The sequence below is a fragment of the Oryzias latipes genome, chromosome 17 (assembly GCF_002234675.1).
Source record: "Oryzias latipes chromosome 17, ASM223467v1".
Lineage (NCBI taxonomy): Eukaryota > Metazoa > Chordata > Actinopteri > Beloniformes > Adrianichthyidae > Oryzias > Oryzias latipes.
This window is the reverse complement of record NC_019875.2, coordinates 5,564,857-5,587,005: the sequence shown is the minus strand read 5'-3', so window position 1 is coordinate 5,587,005 and position 22,149 is coordinate 5,564,857. Positions and strand designations below refer to the sequence as shown.

Sequence of the window (22,149 nt, the reverse complement as noted above, 5' to 3'; positions counted from 1 at the left end):
GACGCCCACAGCCCCAGACGAGCACCCCACCACCACCCAGGAGTTCCGGGCATCCCCCCGCCCCCACCCCAGGTACGAGCCAGGACCCCACAAGGGAGACCCGCTCCGCACTCCAGGCAGCCACCCACCCGGCCCACGGTTGGTCCAGGGAGGAGCAAGGCAGGGGCCCGCCGCCCCCGCCCAGGAGGGGGAACCCCGGGGAAAAAAGAGGGCCCACAAGGGGTGTTGTAAATATGGCCCGACCAGGCTCGGCCACAGTTGGAAATTTGGCGGGGCCCAGCGCTCAGGAGCAGGGACCAGAACCCACCCCCCAGGGACACGAACACCCCCGGCTCAGATGTAATGTGAACCCCCCCCACTGCGCGGAGAGAGCAACGCCGGGCCCAGGAAGCAGGCACCCCGGGGACACGGCCGCCGTTGCAAAGGGGCCCGTACCCCCCACCAGGGAAGAGGTAGGGGACAGATGGTCCTAGGTCCCACCTTCCTTGCAATAAAATAATTACATAAAGAGCTTAGTGAACAAAGAGACAGGAAGTAAATGTCTGAAAAAGAGCTTCAGCGGGAAGTTTCCAACACTTCCCGCGTGTTGGAACACATGTTCCAACATGTTTTTTTCTCAAGGAAGAAACTAATGAAAAGCAGCTGTTTCACTGAGATGATGGGGTTGGACTTATTTTTTGTAGTAAACATTCTCCTTCATACATCCGGCAAGAGATAATTTAACCAAATCTTCCTTGGATATGCCAAACATCTCATTCTGCTTTTGACCCACTTTGGTGGTTGGAAAGCAGAATTTGATTTGAATTTCTCCAGTCTGAATGCATCCTAAAAAGTGCTGATTCTGCCTTCATGGGCGATGGTCTCTGAAAATGGTCCCATTAATGCTTTGGTGGAATGTGGAGTGACATAATATTTCTGATTACAGAGAGGGGCGATGTCGTTGCATGCTACATGTGTTTTTTGTCTTTCTCTCTTTGCCATGGGAAACAGCCCTGTGTTTCTTAAAAGACATTTGCTCTTGAAAATTGGAGTGTGGGAGGTATTTCACTTGTTTGGCAGTAACAAACCACTTTGTTTTGCACTGACTCCTCCAGTGAAGACAATGACGGAGTGCAGGGACTCGTTTTAAACTCTGCCATCTGGGAGGCTGGACGGTCTTTTGGGAGCCCAGAGGGCCAGAGTTCTTGATTCACCCACAAGAATTGTAAGGTGATAATAAGGAGCTTATAGCCTTTTTATTCTCCAACAGGATTGGACTAAGCAAAGTGCTGAGAGCCCACATGCGTAAAGATTACCATTATGGGGACAACTCCACATCCACTTAACACCCACATCAGGTCAGCTGTCCTTAATTTGGTCAGCAACACCTATTTAGCTCAAATGCACTGGGGGGGAAACCATGACCCTAGTTTGTGAGCAAAGTTCACAGTTTGAATGTTCTTAACAGCCTATTTGTGTTCTTGAGATGTTTAGATCATTGTTTGGTGGAGTGCGTGTGTTAGCCTCTCTGTAGCTACGGGACAAGAGCTAACAGACACCTGTACCCATGGCAGTGGTTCAGAGTTTGTGTGCTGACAGAAAACACAAACACGATGGAAAAAATACACATTTTGGAATAATCTGACAAATGTGATCAAAACAATTAGCAGTTTCAGGCAGCAGGACTGGTAAAAAGGAAAAACTTGTTCAGTTATCGATCAAAAAGAACCTCTTGAATTCTGGTCCCAGGCACAGATCCTCAGCTGACCTCTAGCCTTTGTCCCTGGGACCTGACCTGCCCCCGCCCGCTAAACTCTGTGGGAAACCCCCCAGTGCTTTGTGTTGGTTTGAACATTGTCTCAATAGATAATGCCTCTTCTCCTGACCCCTCCCCAACACCACCGCCCCACCCCATCGCTGGAGGTAAAAGCCTGCCGTCGTGCATGTAGGGACGGCTGTCGGTGAAGAAGTTGTAAATGTAACTTCACCTAAGTCCACCCCTGCAGGGTTTAACCATTTCACCAATGTAGGAAAATTAACAAAAGATTTCCCAAAGTTTTTCTGTCTTTTCGAGGAAAACTATGATGATGTTAGGTTTCTCTGAGTTTTACAGAGACTATTTAGTGTACCTCATTGGGTTACCAAAAACTGTTTCCCAAACTACAGGTCAGGGAGGTGACAGTCCCTCTGTGCTTAGGCGAGACACCGAAGCCCAACGTCTCCTTCAACCACAAAACATCTGTCAGCTGCTTTGGCTAGAAGGACTTTTTGCAATGCTTGCTATGAACTGATTCCACAAACATTCTGACAACAAGATGTTGTGCTTTTTGTATTTGTGTCTGATAATTTCCCCTCTCGCTGACCACTATGGCATGGGGGGGGGGGGGGGGGTAATGAAACCGGCTGGGGGTTGTAAGCCACAGCTGAAAGACAAGCAGGATGGCGGATTTGTGTCGACTGGACTTGAGTATTGAGTGACGGAGGCGGTTTACGTAGCAGAGGTGGAGGCAGGGTGACCAGGCACTAAGTTAGCGTCAGTGGGAAGTTAAAAAAAAGGATCATGTTGAGGACTGTATCCTGACGTTTGACCTGAGGGGAGAAATAGAATTTGTGGATTTTGATTGGGTGGGTTGGGCAGCAGTAAGTAGACAGTCAATTTTATCTTCTCTTCTTTTGAGGAACTTGTGAGAGAACCCAGTTCTCATTTGAAAGGCTTCTGTGCTCGAGGAAAATGACTCTGGGAATAATCTGATTGATTATTTTGTTTACCAACTGCAATTTTTCATGGAGGTTATTTTTGCTTGTTAATTGACAGAAAACCAAAATGTTTGGCATTCTTTATCATTTTTCCTGATGGTGGTTGTCATTTAGGTTTGTTTTGAAGCTGCCAAAGTGCACTATTGACAGGAAAAACATTGCGATTTCCTGTCATTTAACATCTGCCTCACATTTGCATTTTATTTATGTCTTCATGTTTTCTTTTTTTTTTTTTTTTTTTTTTTTTTTTTTTTTTAACTTGTCCTGTCCAACAGCTAGGCAAACAGATGAGAGCTGAGGGCCTCTTGTGTTGGACATATTTTATTCTAACAAGAGGGGTTATTCATCTTCAGACAAACCAAAGGTATGTCTGAATAAACCCCTTTTGTAATTGAGGCCAAACTTTATTAATTTCAATCATGTTTGAAAATCTTTGGTGTTGGACCGGACGGAAAAGGAAAGAGGGGAACAAGAGAGAGGGACGTTAGAGAGAGGGGGGGTAGGAGGGTGATAATAGGAGGGGAAGGGGGGTAAGACCATGAAGCAGCATAGAGCAGGCAGGTTTACTGGTTGTTTATCGTTACGGTACGGTTCAAATGTAGTACAAAAAGGGCGGGGCCTGTTCACACACACTCAAATATTATCAACACACCTGCTAGCCGCAGAAATGTCCACATGTCAACATGCACACAAAACAGATAGTGTTCACGAACGCATACTTATGCCTTTAAACCAACTAGTGTGAAATCTTTCATTCATTCAATCATGCAAACTATTAGTGCAAAGGTGAGCTAACACCTGTGCTCAGGTGAGTGTTTATGTTCTTCTAAAATGGATGGTGGAATGTGAAAAGAAGGAGGAGGAGCGCCCAGCCACCCCCACACCCATACCCCCGCCGCAGCAGCAGCGGCAGCCGGAATTCCCCCAGCGCCACACGGGAACAGGCAGGGAACAACCGCCCCCCGGGCGACCAAGACCGCCACCCAGGCCAGGGCCAGCAGGACCGCCGCGAGGCCCCCAGAGCCAGAGAGCAGGGAGGCGCAGAGGGAAAGAGAGCGCCGCCCCAGCCCAGCCAGGAAAGCAGCCCCCCGCCGCGCCGGAAGAGCCCAACGCAGGGCCCCACCGGAGAGGGACGCCCACAGCCCCAGACGAGCACCCCACCACCACCCAGGAGTTCCGGGCATCCCCCCGCCCCGACCCCAGGTACGAGCCAGGACCCCCCAAGGGAGACCCGCTCCGCACTCCAGGCAGCCACCCACCCGGCCCACGGTTGGTCCAGGTAGGAGCAAGGCAGGGGCCCGCCGCCCCCGCCCAGGAGGGGGGAACCCCGGGGAAAAAAGGGCGGCCCATAAGGGATGTTATAAATATGGCCCGACCAGGCTCGGCCATGTTGGAAGTTTGGCGGGGCCCAGCGCCCAGGGGCAAGGACCAGGACCCACCCCCCAGGGACACGAACACCCCCGGCTCAGGTGTAATATGAACCCCCCCACCGTGCGGAGAGAGCACCGCCGGGCCCAGGGAGCCGGCACCCAAGGGACACGGCCGCCATCGCCAAGGGGCCCACACCCCCCACCAGGGACGGGGTAGGGGACAGATGGACCCAGGTCCCACCTTCCTTGTAAAATGTGTGTGCGTGTATGGGTGTTTGAGAGGGTGTTTGTGTGCATGTGTGTGTGTTTATGTTTGAATGTATATATTGAAGGGGGAGGGGTGTGTGTACTAAGGGGGGTGCAGTTAAAATTGGCGAGTAGGGCACTAAGGGGACATCTCCTGATTACTCACAGTGATGTCCCCTCACCCTCCACACCAAGGGGCCCTAAATGTCTAAGGTGCGGTTAAAATTGGCGGGTAGGGTGCCAGGAGGACATCTGCTGCTTGCTGGCAGTGATGTCCAAGCACCCCCCCTACCAAGGACCCTACGTGTCTAAGGTGCAAATAAAACCGAAAGAGGGGGGGCCCACTCCATACGGCAACCATAGGAGGGGGGCCACTCCCAAGTAGCCCCCCCCCAAGGCGCATCGCAGGCTAAACCCCCCACCCCCTCACCCTAATATGAGGTTATATAAGGAAGGGGGTAAGTTGGGGACAGCTGGTAGACTGTCCCCCGGTGGTCAAACAGCCGTCCCCCAGCCCACCCCCAGCAAAGGGGCCAGGGCCACCCAGCCCAGGGGCCCACCCCCGGAGGCGCCGACACCCCAGGCCCGGCACCACCCACCCCACACAGAGAGAGAGGAGCCAGAAAGCGTCGCCCCCCCCCGGAGCAAGCCCAGGCCCCCACCCCCAGACGCCGGCCCTAGAAGAGCTCTGGTCAGGCCTCGACGGGACCGAGGAGGCCAACCGGCCGAGGCAACCACTGATTGCCTCAGCGGAGACCCCGACCCGCTAGCCCCCCCGACCCGTACTAATAATGGGCCCCCCCTCCCCCCCAGAACGCCCCCCCACAGGACAGGGCCGACAAGCCCCCCACCCCACCCCACCCCAGACCCCGCAGCCGAAGCGGGTGACACCCAGAGCGACCGGGGGCCCCGAGAGGGTTGTCCCGTCCCGTCCCAGAGCCAGGGAAGGGCCGATCCCAGCCCCAGGTGCAGATGGGCAGCCCATCCGGCGCCGCTGGGCCCCCCCCACCCGAGCAGGGCCCCCCGCCAACCCCCCCCAGCACAGGCAAAGGGACCACCCCCCCAAGCCAAGCCAGACCACCACCCCACCCCCCCACCACGCACCCCCACACCCAAGCCCAGAGGACCACGCAGCGCCCCAGCCCGCCCCACCCAGGCACCGGACCCGACCCCCCGACCAACGGAGCCCCCCACCGCCCCCGCCAGGCACCGGAAGCCCCGACCCCCACCCCAAACCACGGCAGAAGGGCAAGGAGCAGCGACGACCAGGCCCTCCACCCCCTAAGTCATGGAGTCAACCACAGGAGACCAGAGAGACTGAATTCTTTCAAAGTTACTTGAGCTTTGGGCTGACATTTTTTCCAAGCTGATATGATCAAACAGCAGATTTCTGTGTTGACTTATGTTTATATTTTTCTTGTTTTTCCAATTTATTAAAATAGTTTTTTTGGCAATACAAAGAGTTATGAAAATGATAGATGCTAATCCTTCTTCTATATCGATGGCACTCATGTCACCAAGCACACAAAGTGACGGTGAGGCAGTGATTGAAACCTTAAGCCAGACTGATAAATCGGCACATACCTGCTGCCAGAGAGCCCTGACAGGAGTGCAGAACCACAGTGCGTGCATGTAGCTGTCGGGTAGATTATTATCACAGTGCTCGCAAATGTCTGAGTTACTGAGACCCATCTTGAACATCCTCTGTCCAGTGTAGTAAATTCTGTGAAGAGTTTTGAGATGGATTAGCTGCAGATTTGGACTTTTTGTCAGTTTAAAGGTGTTTAGACAAAGTTCTGACCAGAAGCTTTCATCTGTGCTGATGCTCAAATCTGCATCCCATTTTTTTGTTGGAAGGGCAATATTGTTATCTAAATTACATAAAAGTTTGTATATTTTGGAGAGAGTTCTATTCATTGAAAAATTAATCAGAGTGGTAACTACATCTGGTAGCTTTAAATCGTCGTCTTTAATTTTATACTTTTTAGTAATACTTGATTTAAGTTGCTGATATTCCAAGAAGTTATTTATTCCATGTTTGTCTTGAAGTTCCTGGGGGGTTATGAATCTTCTATCAATAATTACGTGCTCTAGTTGTTTTATGCCCCCTGCTTGCCAAGCTGGGAAGTGAATCATTTTTTTGTTAATAAGGATGTCCGGGTTGTTCCAGATGGGTGTCATTTTGCACGGTTGAATTGATGATTTTGATATTTTGAGAAATTCCCACCAGGCTGTTAAGGTGGCATTTATATTAATGCTTTTGAAACAATCCTGTTTTTTAACTGTTTGGCTAATAAATGGTAGCTGTGACAGGTTGATCTTTCCACATAACACCTGTTCCAAGTCTAACCATGAGTTGGTTTCTGGATTATTTTTTAACCATTTTAAGATATATTGTAATCTATTTGCAAGAAAGTATTTGTGGAAATTAGGTAGTTCTAATCCTCCACAGCTTTTTGCAGATTTTAAAGTTTTTAGACTAATTCTTGCAGGTTTGTTGTTCCATAGAAAGCTTGATATGGATGAGTCTAATGTTTTGAACCATTTTAATGGCGGTTGTGTGGGAATCATTGAGAAGAGATAATTAACCTTGGGTAAGATTTTCATTTTAACCGTGGCTACCTTGCCCATAAGGGACAGAGGCAGGTTGGTCCAGCGTGTTAGATCGTCCTGTATGCTTTTCAGTAATGGGGTGTGGTTTAGCTGCACCAGTTCTGATAGTTTGGGGGAAAAGTAGATACCCAGATATTTGATATTTCCTGTTTTAACTGGAATTGTGAGTCTTTGTTCCATATTCCTGTTGAGTGGTAATAAAACAGACTTATTCCAATTAATGGAATAGTCTGATATGGAGGAGAATTCATTTATGATCATTGCTGTTTCATTTACAGAATGTAAATTCCTTAAAAACAGTAATATGTCATCCGCATAAAGACTAATTTTATGATGGCTGTGTTTGGTTTTTATTCCTATAATGCTCTCATTCTGTCTTATTGCTGCAGCTAAAGGCTCAATGAATATAGCAAAAAGAGAAGGAGAGAGTGGGCAGCCCTGTCTGGTTCCTCTTCCAAGAAAAAACCTGTTTGAAGTCTGTTTATTAGTTCTAACTGATGCATTGGGGTTGTGATATAATATTTTGATCCAATTGATGAATGCTTCTCCAAAACCAAACTTATGGAGGGCAGCAATAAGGAACTTCCAATTAACTCTGTCAAAGGCTTTTTCAGCATCCAGCGATATACCGTCATTTCCTGTTTTTTAATGGTGGCAAAGTCTATTATATTAACTAGTCTACGGACATTATCATCCGAGTGTCTGCCTTTGATGAATCCAGTCTGGTCGAAGTGAATTATGTGAGGAGTGATTTTTTCTATTCTCTGTGCTAGTGCTTTGCAGATAATTTTTACATCTGCATTGATTAAAGAAATGGGGCGATAGCTTGAAGGACTAGTGCAGGGGTCGGGAACCTATGGCTCGCGAGCCATATATGGCTCTTTTGATGGTCACATGTGGCTCGCAGACAAATCTTTAATTCAAATTTTTTTTTCTTCATTAGACCAGTCCTTCTCGTGCGCGATGCGATGGCAGAGGCGCGCAGTAGTAGCGGTGCTTAGAGAGACAAATCTGCGCCAGCACTAGTATAAGTTTAAAATTGTCTATTAATTCACAGAGTTTGTACCACCCGGAAACCTGTGAATTGCCGTGCCTAAAACTGCGCGCTCCCGTCTCTGAGAAAGAGCGCGCAGATGCGGGGACGGGATGTGTGAGGGAGAAAGCAGAGGGTGGGGGTGAGGGGTTGTGGGGACAGGCAGCAGGTGAATCGCGCAGGGATGGTAAAAACGTAAAACCCGCTGCCCGTCACTCACTGCAGCGTGTGAGTGTGTGTTTGGCTCCAGGTCCGCATGTGAGCAGTCTGTCTCACATCTACAAAACATTCATACCAACCTAAGATCACGTTTAAAGTCTCAACGCCTGCATGAAGCAGAAACTCACCAAGTAAACCAGACTAGACCATCAGCAAAACTACCACGAGAAATACTCATCATTTATTAGAAACAGCATAACAATGTTATTAAAAAGAATCCACAGACTTATTGTACTTTAAAAATGTTGAAATTACATCAAATGCACACATTCACTTGTATTTTAGTTTTAAACATATTGTCGCGGACTGAGTTGGATGGCTGTTGGGCCGCGTTAAAAGTTCTGGAGTTCATGGAACGCATCGATCAAGCAGAGATCTGATTGGCCCTCAGTTCTGTCGCTCAGCCTGTTGTTAGGTAGTTTGGACCAATGGGGTTCAGCTATGGGCCGAATAAGGGAAAGGGGAGGGCTGCAGCGGGAGGAGGTGGATATAAAGTTGGGAGAAGCGCTCTCGTCTCGGCGAGAGAGATTCAGGAGTTGCTGAATTAATTGTTCGGCGTTTGTTGCGGTCTGCAGTAATCAGAATAAAGAACCTTAAAAGAGGTTAAGTCTCCGTGCCTCAGTGTGGGAAAGGGACACTACATTATTGTATGGCTCTTTCGAAATTACATTTCAAAATATGTGGCGTTTATGGCTCTCTTGGCCAAAAAGGTTCCCGACCCCTGGACTAGTGGGATCTTTGTCTGGTTTTAGAAGAAGAATTATGTTGGCTGAGTTCATGTTAGGTGGCATTGATTGGCTCTCATTAATAGATGTGACAGTTTTATAAAATGTTGGTGCCAGTTGTTCCCAGAATTCTTTATAAAACTCAGCAGGAAAGCCGTCAGGCCCTGGTGCTTTACCATTGGGCATAAGTAACAGAGCTTCATGAAGTTCAGACGGCAAGAGCGGAGAATCTAAGTTTGTGATTTGATCCTCATTTAGCCTGGGTAGGTTTACATTATTAAGAAATGAGTCAATACTTTGCTCTGACGGATTGATCTGCGGTGTGTACAGGTTTTTATAAAAGTTTTCAAATGCGTTATTAATCTTGACCGGGTCATGGGTGACATTTCCTGTTTGGTCCATAATAGAGGTGATTGATGATTTTTCTCTGTTAATTTTAAGCTGATTAGCCAGAAATTTGCCAGATTTATTAGAGTTTTCAAATCTTTCAAGTCGTAGCCTTTGTATTTGAAATTGTGTTTGTTTATTAATGATGTCATTTAACTGCAGCTTTAAATTTTTCAGATCTCCCAGAATGTGTTCCTGTGCAGAAGCAGCATAAGCAGTCTCCAGGGTTTTGATTTTATTTTCTAATTCTAATAAATCTGCTTTCTCTTTGCGTTTTTTGTGCGTTGAATAAGAAATGATTTTCCCTCTCATGACTGCCTTTGCTGCTTCCCAAAGAACGCACGGTGGGATGTCTGGAGTATTGTTGAAGTCTAAGAAGGTTGCCCACTCTTTTTTAAAGAATTCAAGAAATTCCTGGTCCTTTAACAGAGACGTATTAAACCTCCAGGTTGTACCAGAGGGTGTGGATTTTTCCCTAGAAATGTTTACAGAGACTGGTGCATGATCACTGATAATAATTGGATGGATATTGGAGCTTTGAATATTTTTTAAAAGAGAGTTACTGATTAATAAATAGTCTAAACGGGAGTGTGAATAGTGAACTGGAGAAAAAAAGGTGAACCCTTTAGTGCTTGGGTGACATGAGCGCCACGCGTCGCAGAGACCCAGATCATTCATGTACTGCTTTAGAATACTTGCAGACCGCCATGTACGCTGGTTTGCTGCTGTGCTGAGTCTGTCAAGTTCAGGGTCCAAAACAAGGTTGAAGTCTCCTCCTATAATGATTGTGGAGTCAGAGTGAACTGAGAGTGAGGTGAAGAATCTGTGAAAGAAGGAAGAGTCGTCAACATTAGGACCATAAATACTCACTATACAATAGTCCTTATTCTGAATGGATATATTAATGATTACAAATCTGCCTTCTGGGTCAGTAACTGTATCCTTATGAGTAAAATTAAGATTTTTATTAATTAAAACAGCAACTCCTCTTTGTTTGGAGTTGTAACTGGCAGAGTATATAACTGGAAATTGTAAGCAGCACATAAGGTGATTCAAAGAATCTGATAAATGGGTCTCCTGCAGTAGAGCTATATCTGCTTTTAGACCATCCAGGTGATTTAACACTTTCAGTCTCTTTGGCTCAGAGCCAAGTCCACGCACATTCCAGCTAACGATGTTAAGACTGTTCATAACTGCTCTGACTGAAAAGGTGTAAAGCTAAGTAGTGCTTGTGTGCCAGTCCGTGTGCGCGTGCCCGCATTTGAGAAGCGCTGTGCGCGTGAACGTTTTCTGGCTATGTGAGCTGCGTGTCGCGTGCGTCCTATGAGAGCCTGTGTGAGGTGATTGCAGTATGTCGGCGTGTGTGTGCGGGATCGCATGTGCACGCCCCTGTGTGCGCTTGTGTGTGCGCGCGCCCGTTCCGTGCATAAATAAATACTTACCGAGGATGAGTTGCTTCCAGGTGATTTACATATAATGAGGGGGGAGAGGGGGGGGGGAGAGTAAAGGAAAGAAAAAAAGAGATAGAAGGGAAAACGAAAACAACAACAAAACAACAATAGAAACATCAGTGGGACTGAAGTGACGAAGAAAAAAAAAAGACTGTTTTCCTGCGATCGAGGTGTGGATTATTGATGATCCGGTTTTCCATTCATTGAAGTAAGTTTAGCGGGTTTCTTCTGGGCAGCGCAGATGTTCTCAGCGCGGATCTGAAAGCCTTCAGCACAGCCAGGGGGTGATCTCCGGGTCCCGGAACAGCCGTCCGTCCACGTAAAGTTTGTCAACGGCCACAATCGCTCTCGAACCAGCAGCAAGATGCTTCCTCCTTAGCGGGAACAGGATCTTCCTTCTACGGAGGATTTCTGCCGGGAACTGGTCATTAACGCTGTAATGCGTGCCTCTCAGTTCCCGTCCGCGGCCCTTCACCAACTCCTTCTGTTTGAAATGTTCGAATTTAGCCACAATAGGACGCGGGCGCTGGTGGTCGGACCTTCTTCCTCCGAGGCGGTGAACCCTGTGGAAGGAGATCTTCTGCACCTCCTCCTTGGGGAGCTTCAGGTGGACCTGTAAAAAGGATCTCACGGTGGCTTCGGGGTCTTCTCCTACCTCCTCTGGAACCCCCGCGACCACTAGATTGTCCCTCATGCTCCTCGACTGAAGATCCAGGAGGGTTTCCTTGATGGATCGGTTCTCCTCGGAGAGACGGGCGGTGTCACTGCTCAGGGTCTTCACGGTCTCTCTGAGGGCCTGGTTCTCCGCTGCGAGCTCCCGCACCTGCTGCTGGCTGAATTCCAGAGACTCCCGCAGACCTTGAAATTCTCTATGGAGGATCTCCAGCAGATTGAGGCGGCCATCAAAGCTGGAGAGCTTTTTGTCAATCGAATCCAGGATATCGCTCATTCCGCTGCCTGGAGAGGACACAGCCCCGGGAGAGTCCTCAGGCCGTTCACGCTTGGCGGAGGGGGTGGTGGTGGCGGTTCTGGGCTTCACCATGTTGCAGGTATTAAAACACTCGTCGATGAAATTCTCCAGGTCCTCCAGGCTGACAGAAGCTTAATACTCTTAACAGGTTATGTTAGTTAGCAGGAAATGTTTTAATATGGCGGAAAAATGAAACAAGATCGAAAATGTTTGTTCAAATGCTTACGCGCCGCCAAGTCGACTCACCACACTCGTCTCGCTGGGTCTCGCGATACTACAGCATCACGCGATCCCATGTCTTCATGTTTTCATGCTGCCATCTTTGAGCAACTATACTGGTTGTCCTAAGAGACCCCTCTAAATGTCTGCTCAATGTTCTGTAGAGGCAGAGGCCTCAAACCTGCAGCATCACAGAAAAGCTTTTATTTTGAAGCCGCTCTCAAAGGAAAATACACACAGGACCAGTAAATCCTTCAGAGGATGAAATGACGCAAAGATGATCCATTAAAAATGTTTGGTTCAGACATAAAGGGAGAAAAAAGCATCTTCAAAGAAAAGAAGGTATCTTTTATTGACATTTTTTAGATGGCAAACTATTAAATATCTGCTCGCTGATTACATTCATCAGCCAGTTAACACAAACTGCCCCTCCACACCACAAGACCCCCTGGTTCACCGATCTGATTGGAGTTTTTACCTTTTGGGCTGCAGCTTTGATGGACAGTCAGAGACCCCCCCCGACCCCCCCCCCCCCCCCCATGTTCTGTTACAGAACAGACCCTGAGGAAGACACATTCATCCACAACGGTCTTCATCATTTCAACGCTGTTGTTTCATTTCTGCAATGTGAAACTGCAGACTCGTTTTTCAAAATAAACTCCTGAAAGCTGCCCTCCTCATCCTGGAACTGGACCTTCACTGTCTTCTGAGAGCACCTGTCCACTTTACATCTAATTGTCATTGTTTCATCAGATTCCTGCAGGCTGCACCTGCTGCCTTCCGTCCCACTTGCAGACAGGTGACACAGCAGCTCCTGTTTGTCCACGGAGACCACCGGCCGCTTCCTCAGAAACTGTGGGCTTTCACACTGGATCCTGTTCAGCATCTCCACTTTCCGACTGCTGTTAAGCAGCTGGTCGTGGAGGTACCACAAGTGACAGTCACACTTCCAGGGGTTTCCATGCAGCCTCACTGTGTGCACAGGGAAAAAATGATCAAAGAAACCCACGGTAAGAGTTTTCAGCTGGTTTTCTGACAGGTCGAGCCTCTGAATAAATGCCTGATCCCTGAACAAAGAGGCATCCACCTGGCTTAGGTTGTTCTTGTGAAAACTGATGGTTCTGATGCTGACCAGATCATTAAAGATGGTTTCTGGAACCATGGTTATCTGGTTCCCGGACAGGTCCAGGTTCTCTAGTGCAGTGTTGTTTCTAAGAAGGTTCTCTTGGAGGCTGGTCAGCTGGTTAAATGACAGGATGAGGTGTGTGACTGAGGAGAGGCGGCTCAGAGGAGACACTTCTGTCAGCATGTTGTCTTGCAGATTCAGCTCTGTCAGAGGTGAAATCTCAGATCCAAACACTCCATCAGTGAAGACTGACAGAAAATTCCTACGCAGGTTCAGCACCTTCAGTTTTGTTAGCACTTGGAAGGTGCCTTCCTTCAGTTCTGTGATCTTGTTCCCCTCCAAGTGAAGCTCAGAGAGCTGGGACACGCTGTGGAATATGTCAGCAGTCAGATTGCTCAAACAGTTGCTGTTAATTCTCAGAATCTGCAGATTTAGCAGACCAGCAAATGTGTCTTTTGTCACTTCCAAAAGATTATTATGAGACAAGTCAAGAACCTGCAGCTTTTGCAGGTTCATGAATAGAAACGGAGACAAAGATGAAATGTTGTTACTCCTCATTTGCAAAGTTTCCAGCTGCTTCAAAGAATCAAAAATAACAGGAGGAACTATTGCAAACTTGTTGAAGTTCAGCTTAAGATGAAGCAACCTTTCCTGCTTTGAAAAAGTTCCTGGAAGTAATAGTTCCAGCAAGGGGTTCCCACTGATCTCCAGCTCCTGCAGCTCTGTTAACGTCTCCAGTGCCCTCGAGTGGACACTACGCAGATCATTGTTCAGAAAAACAAGCTTGGTGAGGTGTGGACTGTCCTGGAAAGTGTTGGTGAACAGGTAGCGGACAGCTGACGTCATCACAATGACCTCCCTGACCTCTGCCGAAACATTTCTGGGTAGATCTGCCATCCTGGGATCGGCACACAACATTTGAGCCGGAGTGAAACACTGACACCAGTCTGGACACGACGCCAGGCGCTCGCCTCTGGTTTCCTGATGAGCCAGCAGCATCAGGAGCAGAGCCAGGAGCCATTCTTTAGCCATTTGGAACTGAAACAGGGGCCCACAGTTAGACCACAGTGGAAACACGTTCAAAACTACAACACAGATGTTAAACCATGAGCAAAACTCACAATAAAATTCCCTCTGAAGTCAGTTGAAAGAGTGTCAGCGATCCCACAGCTCTGAAAGGAAACTTTTAACTCAAGCAAAAAGCAAACAAGCCCTGGTTGAGTAAGACCAAAACCTTTGGACGAGCACACAGCTGTGTCTCTGATACGTTCATCAGTTAGCTAGTTTAATCATGTTGTGAGCACATTCTGTGCTATTTTCTGCTAACCTGCTCACAAACGGAGATCTGTCTAAAGTCCATCCAAACTGGATGGACTTTTAACATATGCTTGTTCTTTCTTTAGAAATAGATAAAAATAATTAGGACATATGCATGACATATGCAAAACAGAATAAATGTTTTTAATTGTGAATTTTTCAGCACGTAAAGATATCCAGCAGATGTCCCTGTTTTCTTTATGTCCAGTTTGATGTGTGTGTTTTTTCTTCTTTTAGAGGGACTCACATCCAAACAAAGTTGTTTCTTTATTGAGTTTTTCCAACACAACATACTTGGACAAAACACAGCAATTCATAAAAAACTAAAGAAACCGTTTCACACAATATTTCATTGTAATCTTGACCTGCTGATCATGCAGCATAAACTGAGCATACATTCCCCAACACGAGTGTGGTTGAAGCTGGTCCCAAATGATTTCATAAAAAACTCATGCTGACAGAGTGAAGCTCGTCTTTGCCCAACAGCAGCCGGAACGGACTCTGGTATTCCAGTAACCCTGAGAGGGACAAAGAAGGTTGAGAGGATGGATGGATGGATAGATGAATAGATGGATGGATGGATGGATGGATGGATAGATGAATAGATGGATGGATGGATGAATGGATGAATGGATGGATGGATGGATGGATGAATGGATAGATGGATGGATGAATGGATGGATGAATAGATGGATGGATGGATGGATGGATAGATGAATAGATGGATGGATGGATGAATGGATGAATGGATGGATGGATGGATGAATGGATAGATGGATGGATGAATGGATGGATGAATAGATGGATGAATGGATGGATGAATAGATGGATGGATGAATAGATGGATGGATGAATGGATGGATGGATGGATGAATGAATTAATGAATGGATAGATAAATGGATGGATGAATGGAAGGATAGATGAATCGATGGATAGATTGATGGATGGATGAATGGATGGATGGATGGATGAATGGATGGATGGATGAATGATTGAATGAATGAATGGATGGATGGATGAATGGAAGGATGGATAGATGAATGGATGGATGGATGGATGGATGGATGAATAAATGGATGGATGGATGGATGAATGAATGGATGAATGGATGGATGGAAAAATCCTTTTTTTATTCTTATGGAATGTCTGGATCCAACAACGTGCACTTTACTTTTGTCTAATATGCAGCCTCACAAAGTTTTCCTCACACAGGCTCTACGTAAATATACAGTGATCCTTCGCTATAACGCAGTTTACTTTTCACGGTTTTGCTACTTCCCGGATTTGCATCGTGCATTGTGTTCTGCATTCTGATTGGCTAAAAAGTCACTCCGCTTCTTCTCTACTTGTGTGTCAATAACGCTGCAGTTTAATATGTACACGTACGTAAATCAGCTTGCCAAATTTACATTACGTGCAAACTCTCTTGCAATTTCGAGTTTCTCTAAAACCCATAAAAAAACAGCCACAACAACTGTCAATCACTATGTTCTTCTCCCGAACAAACACAGCTGATCCGCGGGCTTCAAAGGAAGAAAACACTGCAGAGTGGAGTCAGGATGCAGCGGCTCAGTCTGAAGATCAGTGAAATACACCTGAGTCACTATTTGTCCCACTGTACTTTGTATTTTTTTCATAATCATTTTAAATGTTCTCCCGTTTAATCCAATTACTCGGGTCCCGGTGGGGGGGGCTAATCTCCGCGATTTGAAGCCTTATGTTCACATTGATGATTTAAATTATTATTTGACAGTACAGTACAGAAGTTATTTGTTGAAAAAAACGTTTCTAAAGTACTTTGATTTGTGAAACAAATTCTTGAGCCTGTAAAATGGTTTGTTCTTTCTTTTCAATGTATAATAGAGTTTTTAATTGTATAATAATTGTTAAAAAAATAGAGGTTTCTACTTCACGGATTTTGCCTATCACGGGTTCTTTCTGGAACGTAAACCCCGCGAAAAACAAGGGTTTACTGTAGTGCATTTTCCAGGTATGAAATTTTGGTCTATGTGATTCATGTGTGACTTAAGTCATCAAATGTTTCTTGCGTTCATCATTCATAGTTGTTTGTTTAGGGTTTTGGCCGACGGGTCTTCACGTAAAATCAGTTTTAAGCTGTTCAGATTTTTGGTCGGTTGAGATTTATGCAGTTTATGTCTATTTTACAGAGTTTATATACAATTATTTCATGGGGAGCCAGTTTAGCTCATGCTGGTTTGCGGTGCCTTCCGTCCGTGAAACCAGGGCTCAACTCCAGGCTGCTCCCTGTTCCCTTCTCTACCTCTGTGCCGGTTCCAAGGTTGCGTCAGGAAGGGCATCCGGCGTAAAACATTGCCAAGTTTACCATGCGACTTGTTCACTGTGGCAACCCCTGATGGGAGAAGCCGAAAGAGGAAGAATATATACAATTATTTTGTGAATCTTACACAATTGTGTGTGATTTTTGTGAGATGCATACACAAATGTGTGTCTTTTCACAACCATTCCACATATGTTTAACAGACTTTTCATGCATGAATCACTGATGCATAACTTATATTGCGTGCACGGCGCACATATCACGTTCAAATTAAAAGATTCATGCATCAAATAATTGAATTGCATACAAACAGCTCAAGAATCACACGGTTCATATTCTATGTTGGTTTACGTGTTCTTTGCGTGGTTTATTTGTGCTTCCTCTGTGGTTTTAACATGTTACATTCCTGATACATAGGTGAAAGTTTCACCCAGAGACCACAACTTTTCTCACTTTTTCCTCGTGTATTCCTTTGATTGTAGTGTCTCCCATTGACCTTCGTTTAGGTGCAGAAAGTTGTGTGCTGTTGGAAGATTTGTTTTTTTTTTCTGACATTCATGTGTGTTTTCTGAAGCCGACAGTCATTTCTACAATCATTCCAACACCACATGAACGCAGCATTTCTCTAATTTTGACATTAACCCATTGGTGGAATTGGCACTAAAATGAGAACAAAAGCAACAGTTTTGAAATGAAAACACCGCAATGTTCTGTTTAAAAAATATACATTTAATTTTAATCAAAATGAAACCATCTTTTCATCCAAATTTCATGTAGTTTCTTTCTCTTACAAGGTGGATTACCAAAGCACTCCTCCCATCTGCTCCAGGTCCGGCCCTTCTGACAAAGTTTGGAACTCATGGTGACTAACGAGTCAAAAAGTTTGCCCACCCCTGCTCTAGACCCTCCCAGCCCCCCAGGTGCTTCCTTAAAGATGCAAGATACCGCCTTAACCTGAGACGTGATCCAGGACAGAACCCTTGTTGGAGAGCGCAGAGCAGCTTCTTCAGCCGCTTCTTCTTTTTCAGGTTAAACAATGGCAAATCCAGGAATCCAACTGCTCGGCTTCGGTTTGGCCTTCATCGGCTTTATCGGCACGATTGCGTGTACAGTCATGGTGGAGTGGAAGGCTTCATCATACTCAGGAGACAACATCATCACGGCGCAGGCCATGTACGAGGGGCTGTGGAAGACCTGTGTGTCACAGAGCACAGGACAGATTCAATGCAAAGTCTATGACTCCATCTTGCAGCTGCCAGGTATGCTTTCATCATCAGCTTTGCTGTGACCTTCAGGTCATCTCTTTCCTCCAATGTCTAGGTTTCAGCAGGATAATCCCAGAATAACACACAAGTTAGATCTAAGGGGAAGCAGAAAGAAGAGAAGCGATCCAATAATGTAATATGAAGCTTAGAGCAACACTGGTCTGTAATTTGGCTCCTAAATGACCAAACAGAGCAGAGCTGCTCACCCCCCCACCCCCCCCCACCCCCCCAGCATGTAGAGACATGCCACCCAAATTCCAGCGCCTGCACCCACTGCAGATGAAAACAGTTTTTTTTAACAAATATTTTTGCTTCCCATTCTTTATGTTACGATCAAAGACCTGAGGGGAAGCTGAAACTGATCTTTAGATTGTCACGCTGTTGTTCTGTTCTGTATTTTTCCACCATCTGGCTGAGTTGGAGCATTTTTCAAGAACCTGTAGTTCAGATGATGCCTTTTCATGGCCATCAATCTTCTAACGTTTAAAGTGATCATCTTTCCATTTTTCTTCTGATCTACAGCTGAACATTAATTAAATTCCTGCTTCAACTCTGTAAACACCAAGACACCTGAATTTATTTCAAGCTATTACAGAAAAAAGGTTTACTTATGTTTTTTGCTCTCAAGTAGATGCTGCCTCTAGTTAATTTTGGAGCCAAAATGGTTTGATGCTTTGCATATTTGTGTAGAGAAGGCTTAAAATCTTAGTAACGTCACCCCTGAACTTTAGCAGCAGCGTTTAGAGATTGTTAGAAAGCTGCATCTCATTTGGAGTTTGGACCAGAACCGACTGCATCACTCGTGTCCCTCAGTCTTCACACGGAAGCACAGTTAAAGGGCCTATATCATACAAAATCAACTTTTATAGTAACCCCAAAGCGGTTTTGGATCCATTTCTGAGTATTCCTCTGAAAATCTGCTCTCTAAACACACGTCCCTCCCAATTCAAGAAAATGAGCGGGTTCTCACATTGTGACACCACAAAGCGAGGAAACGCCCCTTCCAGGAAGAGTCTGCGCTGCCAGCCCCGCCCCCAGGCTGACAGACTAACTTTCTCTGTGGAGCCAGTGGTGATCAGCCTACAACTTTAACTTTATATGTTCAGTTGTTGTTTGTTTTCGTGGGAGAAACGCAGACACACTGCCGAGGCCGACTTTAGGGTGAGGTCATGAAATGGGCGGGACACATAAGGATAGAAAGGCGGAGCCTCAGAAATCGAGTTGTCTTCCTTCTGGATAGGAAAATAACAATAATTTCATAAAAATCTTGTTCTTCCGTGTGCCAAAGTTACCATACAATCATATATCTGGATATAGATGTAGAAAACCAGGATACCGACCCTTTAACATAGATTTCAAAGAACTGCTGGTAAAAGTTCAGGTTAAAACGGTGTGGGAGGCTTTTCCGGCCACAGATGGATGACGGTTTAAACAATGGTTGTTTTTCTGAATTGCTGAACCTTCTGCAATCTCACAGCTACATTTCTGTCTGTTTTTGTTCGGTGGAAGCAGCTCTGCTTCTGACAGCAGCTGCATCATTAAAGGTACTGGTTTGTGCGTCTGTCTGCAGCGATGGTTCAGGGCACGCGGGGTTTGATGGTGGCCTCCATCCTGCTGTGTTTCATCGCCATGATGGTGGCTATGACTGGGATGCAGTGCACTACCTGCATGTCTGACTCACCCGAAACCAAAGACAAAGTGGCTCTGGCTGGAGGAGTGGTCTTCATCATTGCAGGTGGAGGAGCTTGATCTGATTGTACACATTTGAAAGTGGCATGTGTGAATCCGTGGACTGAAAGGGGCTTTTCTTTGTTCCTCCAGGCCTTCTGGCTCTTGTAGGAACATCCTGGTATGGACACAGAATCGCTCAAGACTTTAACAACCCCTTCACTCCCACCAACTCCAGGTAAGGAGGTTTTCCTCTCTCCCCTTCAGGCTTAAAGCCAGCCCTTGTTCTACATGTATGTGACTGTAACACTGTATACAAACCCGCATCACATGTAAACAGGATCATGTCTTCTGCAGGTATGAGTTTGGGAGCGCCTTGTACCTTGGATGGGCAGCAGCTGCGCTGATCATCATAGGAGGGAGTTTCTTGACTTGCAGCTCTTCCGAAAAGCGCAAATAGTATAGTAAAAAGATCCCAGTTCAAATCCCAGCTGGGGTTCTTTCTGTGAGGAGTTGGCATGTTCCCCTTGTTCTCTCCAGGCACTTCGGTTTCCTCCCACAGTCCCAAAACATGCTCAAGAACCTCAACTCGCCTGTTTTCCAGCTATCCCAGGACTGTTTGATGCCGACTACCTACACCAGGTGTGTTCAGTCTACCAAGATCTGGAATCCCTCGAGTCAGCCAATCAGCAGCAAGCTGGTCAGGGACAGCTGGAAAACAAGACTGCAAAAATGTCAGATGTGATGTCATTGCAATGTCTGAACGTTGGACTCAAAAAAAAAATCCTGAAGAAATCAATATTGGATGAGCAACACATCTTCATAAGACTGAGAGACTTCCAAAACTAAAAACAGATGAGGAGAACTTTTTTACTCTGGACTTCATTTAGAAGTCAAGGTCAGACCAGTATGTGAATTCTGAGTGTGCATGTGTGCGTGCACCTGCTTGTCTCCTCCGTGCTGCTGTGTCTATGTCATAGTCTGTGGCATTTAGCTTGATGTTTCTTTTCTGAGCCACACTGAATTGTTAACCATTTGACAAACATTTGTAAATCTGATTATGAAAGAGTCAGTGCCTATAACCAACATTTAATATTAATGAGAACTGGACTGACTGATCCCTCCCCCTTGGCATTCCAAACAGGAAGTACTATTACTTAATTACTCTATTGCATCTATTACTCTATTGCATCTGTTACCACGACATTTAATTGGTTAGAATAACCATTCTTGCTCTGGAACCTTTTTTTTAACATCTTGATAATCCAGATTTTTTTCCCCGTATTTTTCTGTAGTTCAAGTTATACAAGTCCTAAACTGACCAATCAGTTGCCTCAATAAAAGTAGGTGGTCTCACGAGGTATGTTGGAAACAGGGCTTCCAACAAGCTCACTCCTGATTGGTGAAAGTGGATTCCATGGAAACGATGACTCAGACTGGCTTGGACAAAATACTGCTTATGGACTGGTTCCAACATGGCAGCGTCCGTATCGTGAAAAATGGTGCCTGAATTGACTTCATTTCGATGGACCTGGAAGTAAACCATTTTCTATAAGTGACGTCCCTTTCACTCAGTCCAGTTCTCTGACACAGCCAATGGTCACCCGCCAAAAACCTGTCCGCAAGTGTACCCCTTGTTGTTCAGTAGTATCTTAGAAGTTCTCCAGCAGCCTTTTGAACCCAAACCATACAAAGTAGGTTTAGAAAATGAATTGATAGATGGGACTGTGCTAAAATGGTGCTTCAGTGCTTCATATGTTATAATCTCAGGGGATTTTTTAACCCTTGTGCTATCTTAGATGACCCCCCCCCCCCCCCCCCCTTACATTGATTTATTATCCCTACCATGACAAAGGTGGAAAGATTTCATGTAATCCATGGACACCAGTGTAGATCGCAAATCATTGAAGACAAAAGGTTCAGAGCACTGTCTAGTGGGTCTAAATGACCTAACGATGTTAAAGTGCCTAGGATAGCACAAGAGTTACATATGTGTCTATCGAAATAAAAAATTGAAAAGACAGAAAATTGATCTTTTGTTTTTTGTAATAGAATGAAGAATAGTAAGGACCCACCTCAGCTTAGATACAGCTGTAAAAAACATGTCCTGAGGGACGTAAAATCACATCCAAACAAATTCCTGACGCCTGCAGAGGAGCACATGTCCCGACACGTCCCCACAAAGAAACTTCTCCCAAACTTCATTTCACAGAAATTGTGCGGGCTCTGTCTCAGCAGGAAAACATCCAGAAGACTCCTGATACTATTACAGATGTTACCTGCTGTCAGTCATGCATGGTCTGCTGAAGGCTTGGTCTGGATAAAGTGCCACCATGTGGATAGTTTCCTTTAACTTTTGAAAGACAAATGAACTTTTCAGACTTTGGAATAAGTGTTTTATTTCTTAACAACGGTTTCTTAATAAAACTAAAAAATGTCATCAAACACAGGAACCAAACAAACAAAAGAAGGAAAAGTACCCCCTAAAATACTCCTGCCTGCAC

At 45.8% G+C, this 22,149-nt stretch overlaps 2 protein-coding genes across 2 annotated transcripts; one reads left to right on the top strand and one right to left on the bottom strand.

Moving 5' to 3' along the window:
• Positions 1 to 12,499: 12,499 nt before the first annotated feature.
• On the bottom strand, positions 12,500 to 14,368 carry cpn2 (carboxypeptidase N subunit 2). The gene is made up of 2 exons (XM_004078722.4): positions 14,217 to 14,368; positions 12,500 to 14,133 (listed from the first exon to the last, which is right to left on the bottom strand). Exon 2 carries the CDS (start codon positions 14,125 to 14,127, stop codon positions 12,565 to 12,567), a length of 1,563 nt encoding a protein of 520 aa, XP_004078770.1. The 5' UTR covers positions 14,128 to 14,133; positions 14,217 to 14,368; the 3' UTR covers positions 12,500 to 12,564.
• Positions 14,369 to 17,640: 3,272 nt separating this feature from the next.
• Positions 17,641 to 20,919, top strand: LOC101156528 (claudin-7). The gene is made up of 4 exons (XM_004078634.4): positions 17,641 to 17,971; positions 19,548 to 19,712; positions 19,799 to 19,883; positions 20,003 to 20,919. The coding sequence occupies exons 1-4, from the start codon at positions 17,749 to 17,751 to the stop codon at positions 20,103 to 20,105; spliced, it is 576 nt and encodes a 191-aa protein (XP_004078682.1). The 5' UTR covers positions 17,641 to 17,748; the 3' UTR covers positions 20,106 to 20,919.
• The last annotated feature ends 1,230 nt before the right edge of the window (positions 20,920 to 22,149 follow it).

Coding starts and splice junctions, on each gene's coding strand:
- cpn2 (XM_004078722.4), bottom strand. CDS start 14,127: ATGGCTAAAGAATGGCTCCTGGCTCTGCTCCTGATGCTGCTGGCTCAT.
- LOC101156528 (XM_004078634.4), top strand. CDS start 17,749: ATGGCAAATCCAGGAATCCAACTGCTCGGCTTCGGTTTGGCCTTCATC. Junction 17,972..19,547: donor CTCCATCTTGCAGCTGCCAG/GTATGCTTTCAT, acceptor GTCTGTCTGCAG/CGATGGTTCAGGGCACGCGG. Junction 19,713..19,798: donor AGTGGTCTTCATCATTGCAG/GTGGAGGAGCTT, acceptor TTGTTCCTCCAG/GCCTTCTGGCTCTTGTAGGA.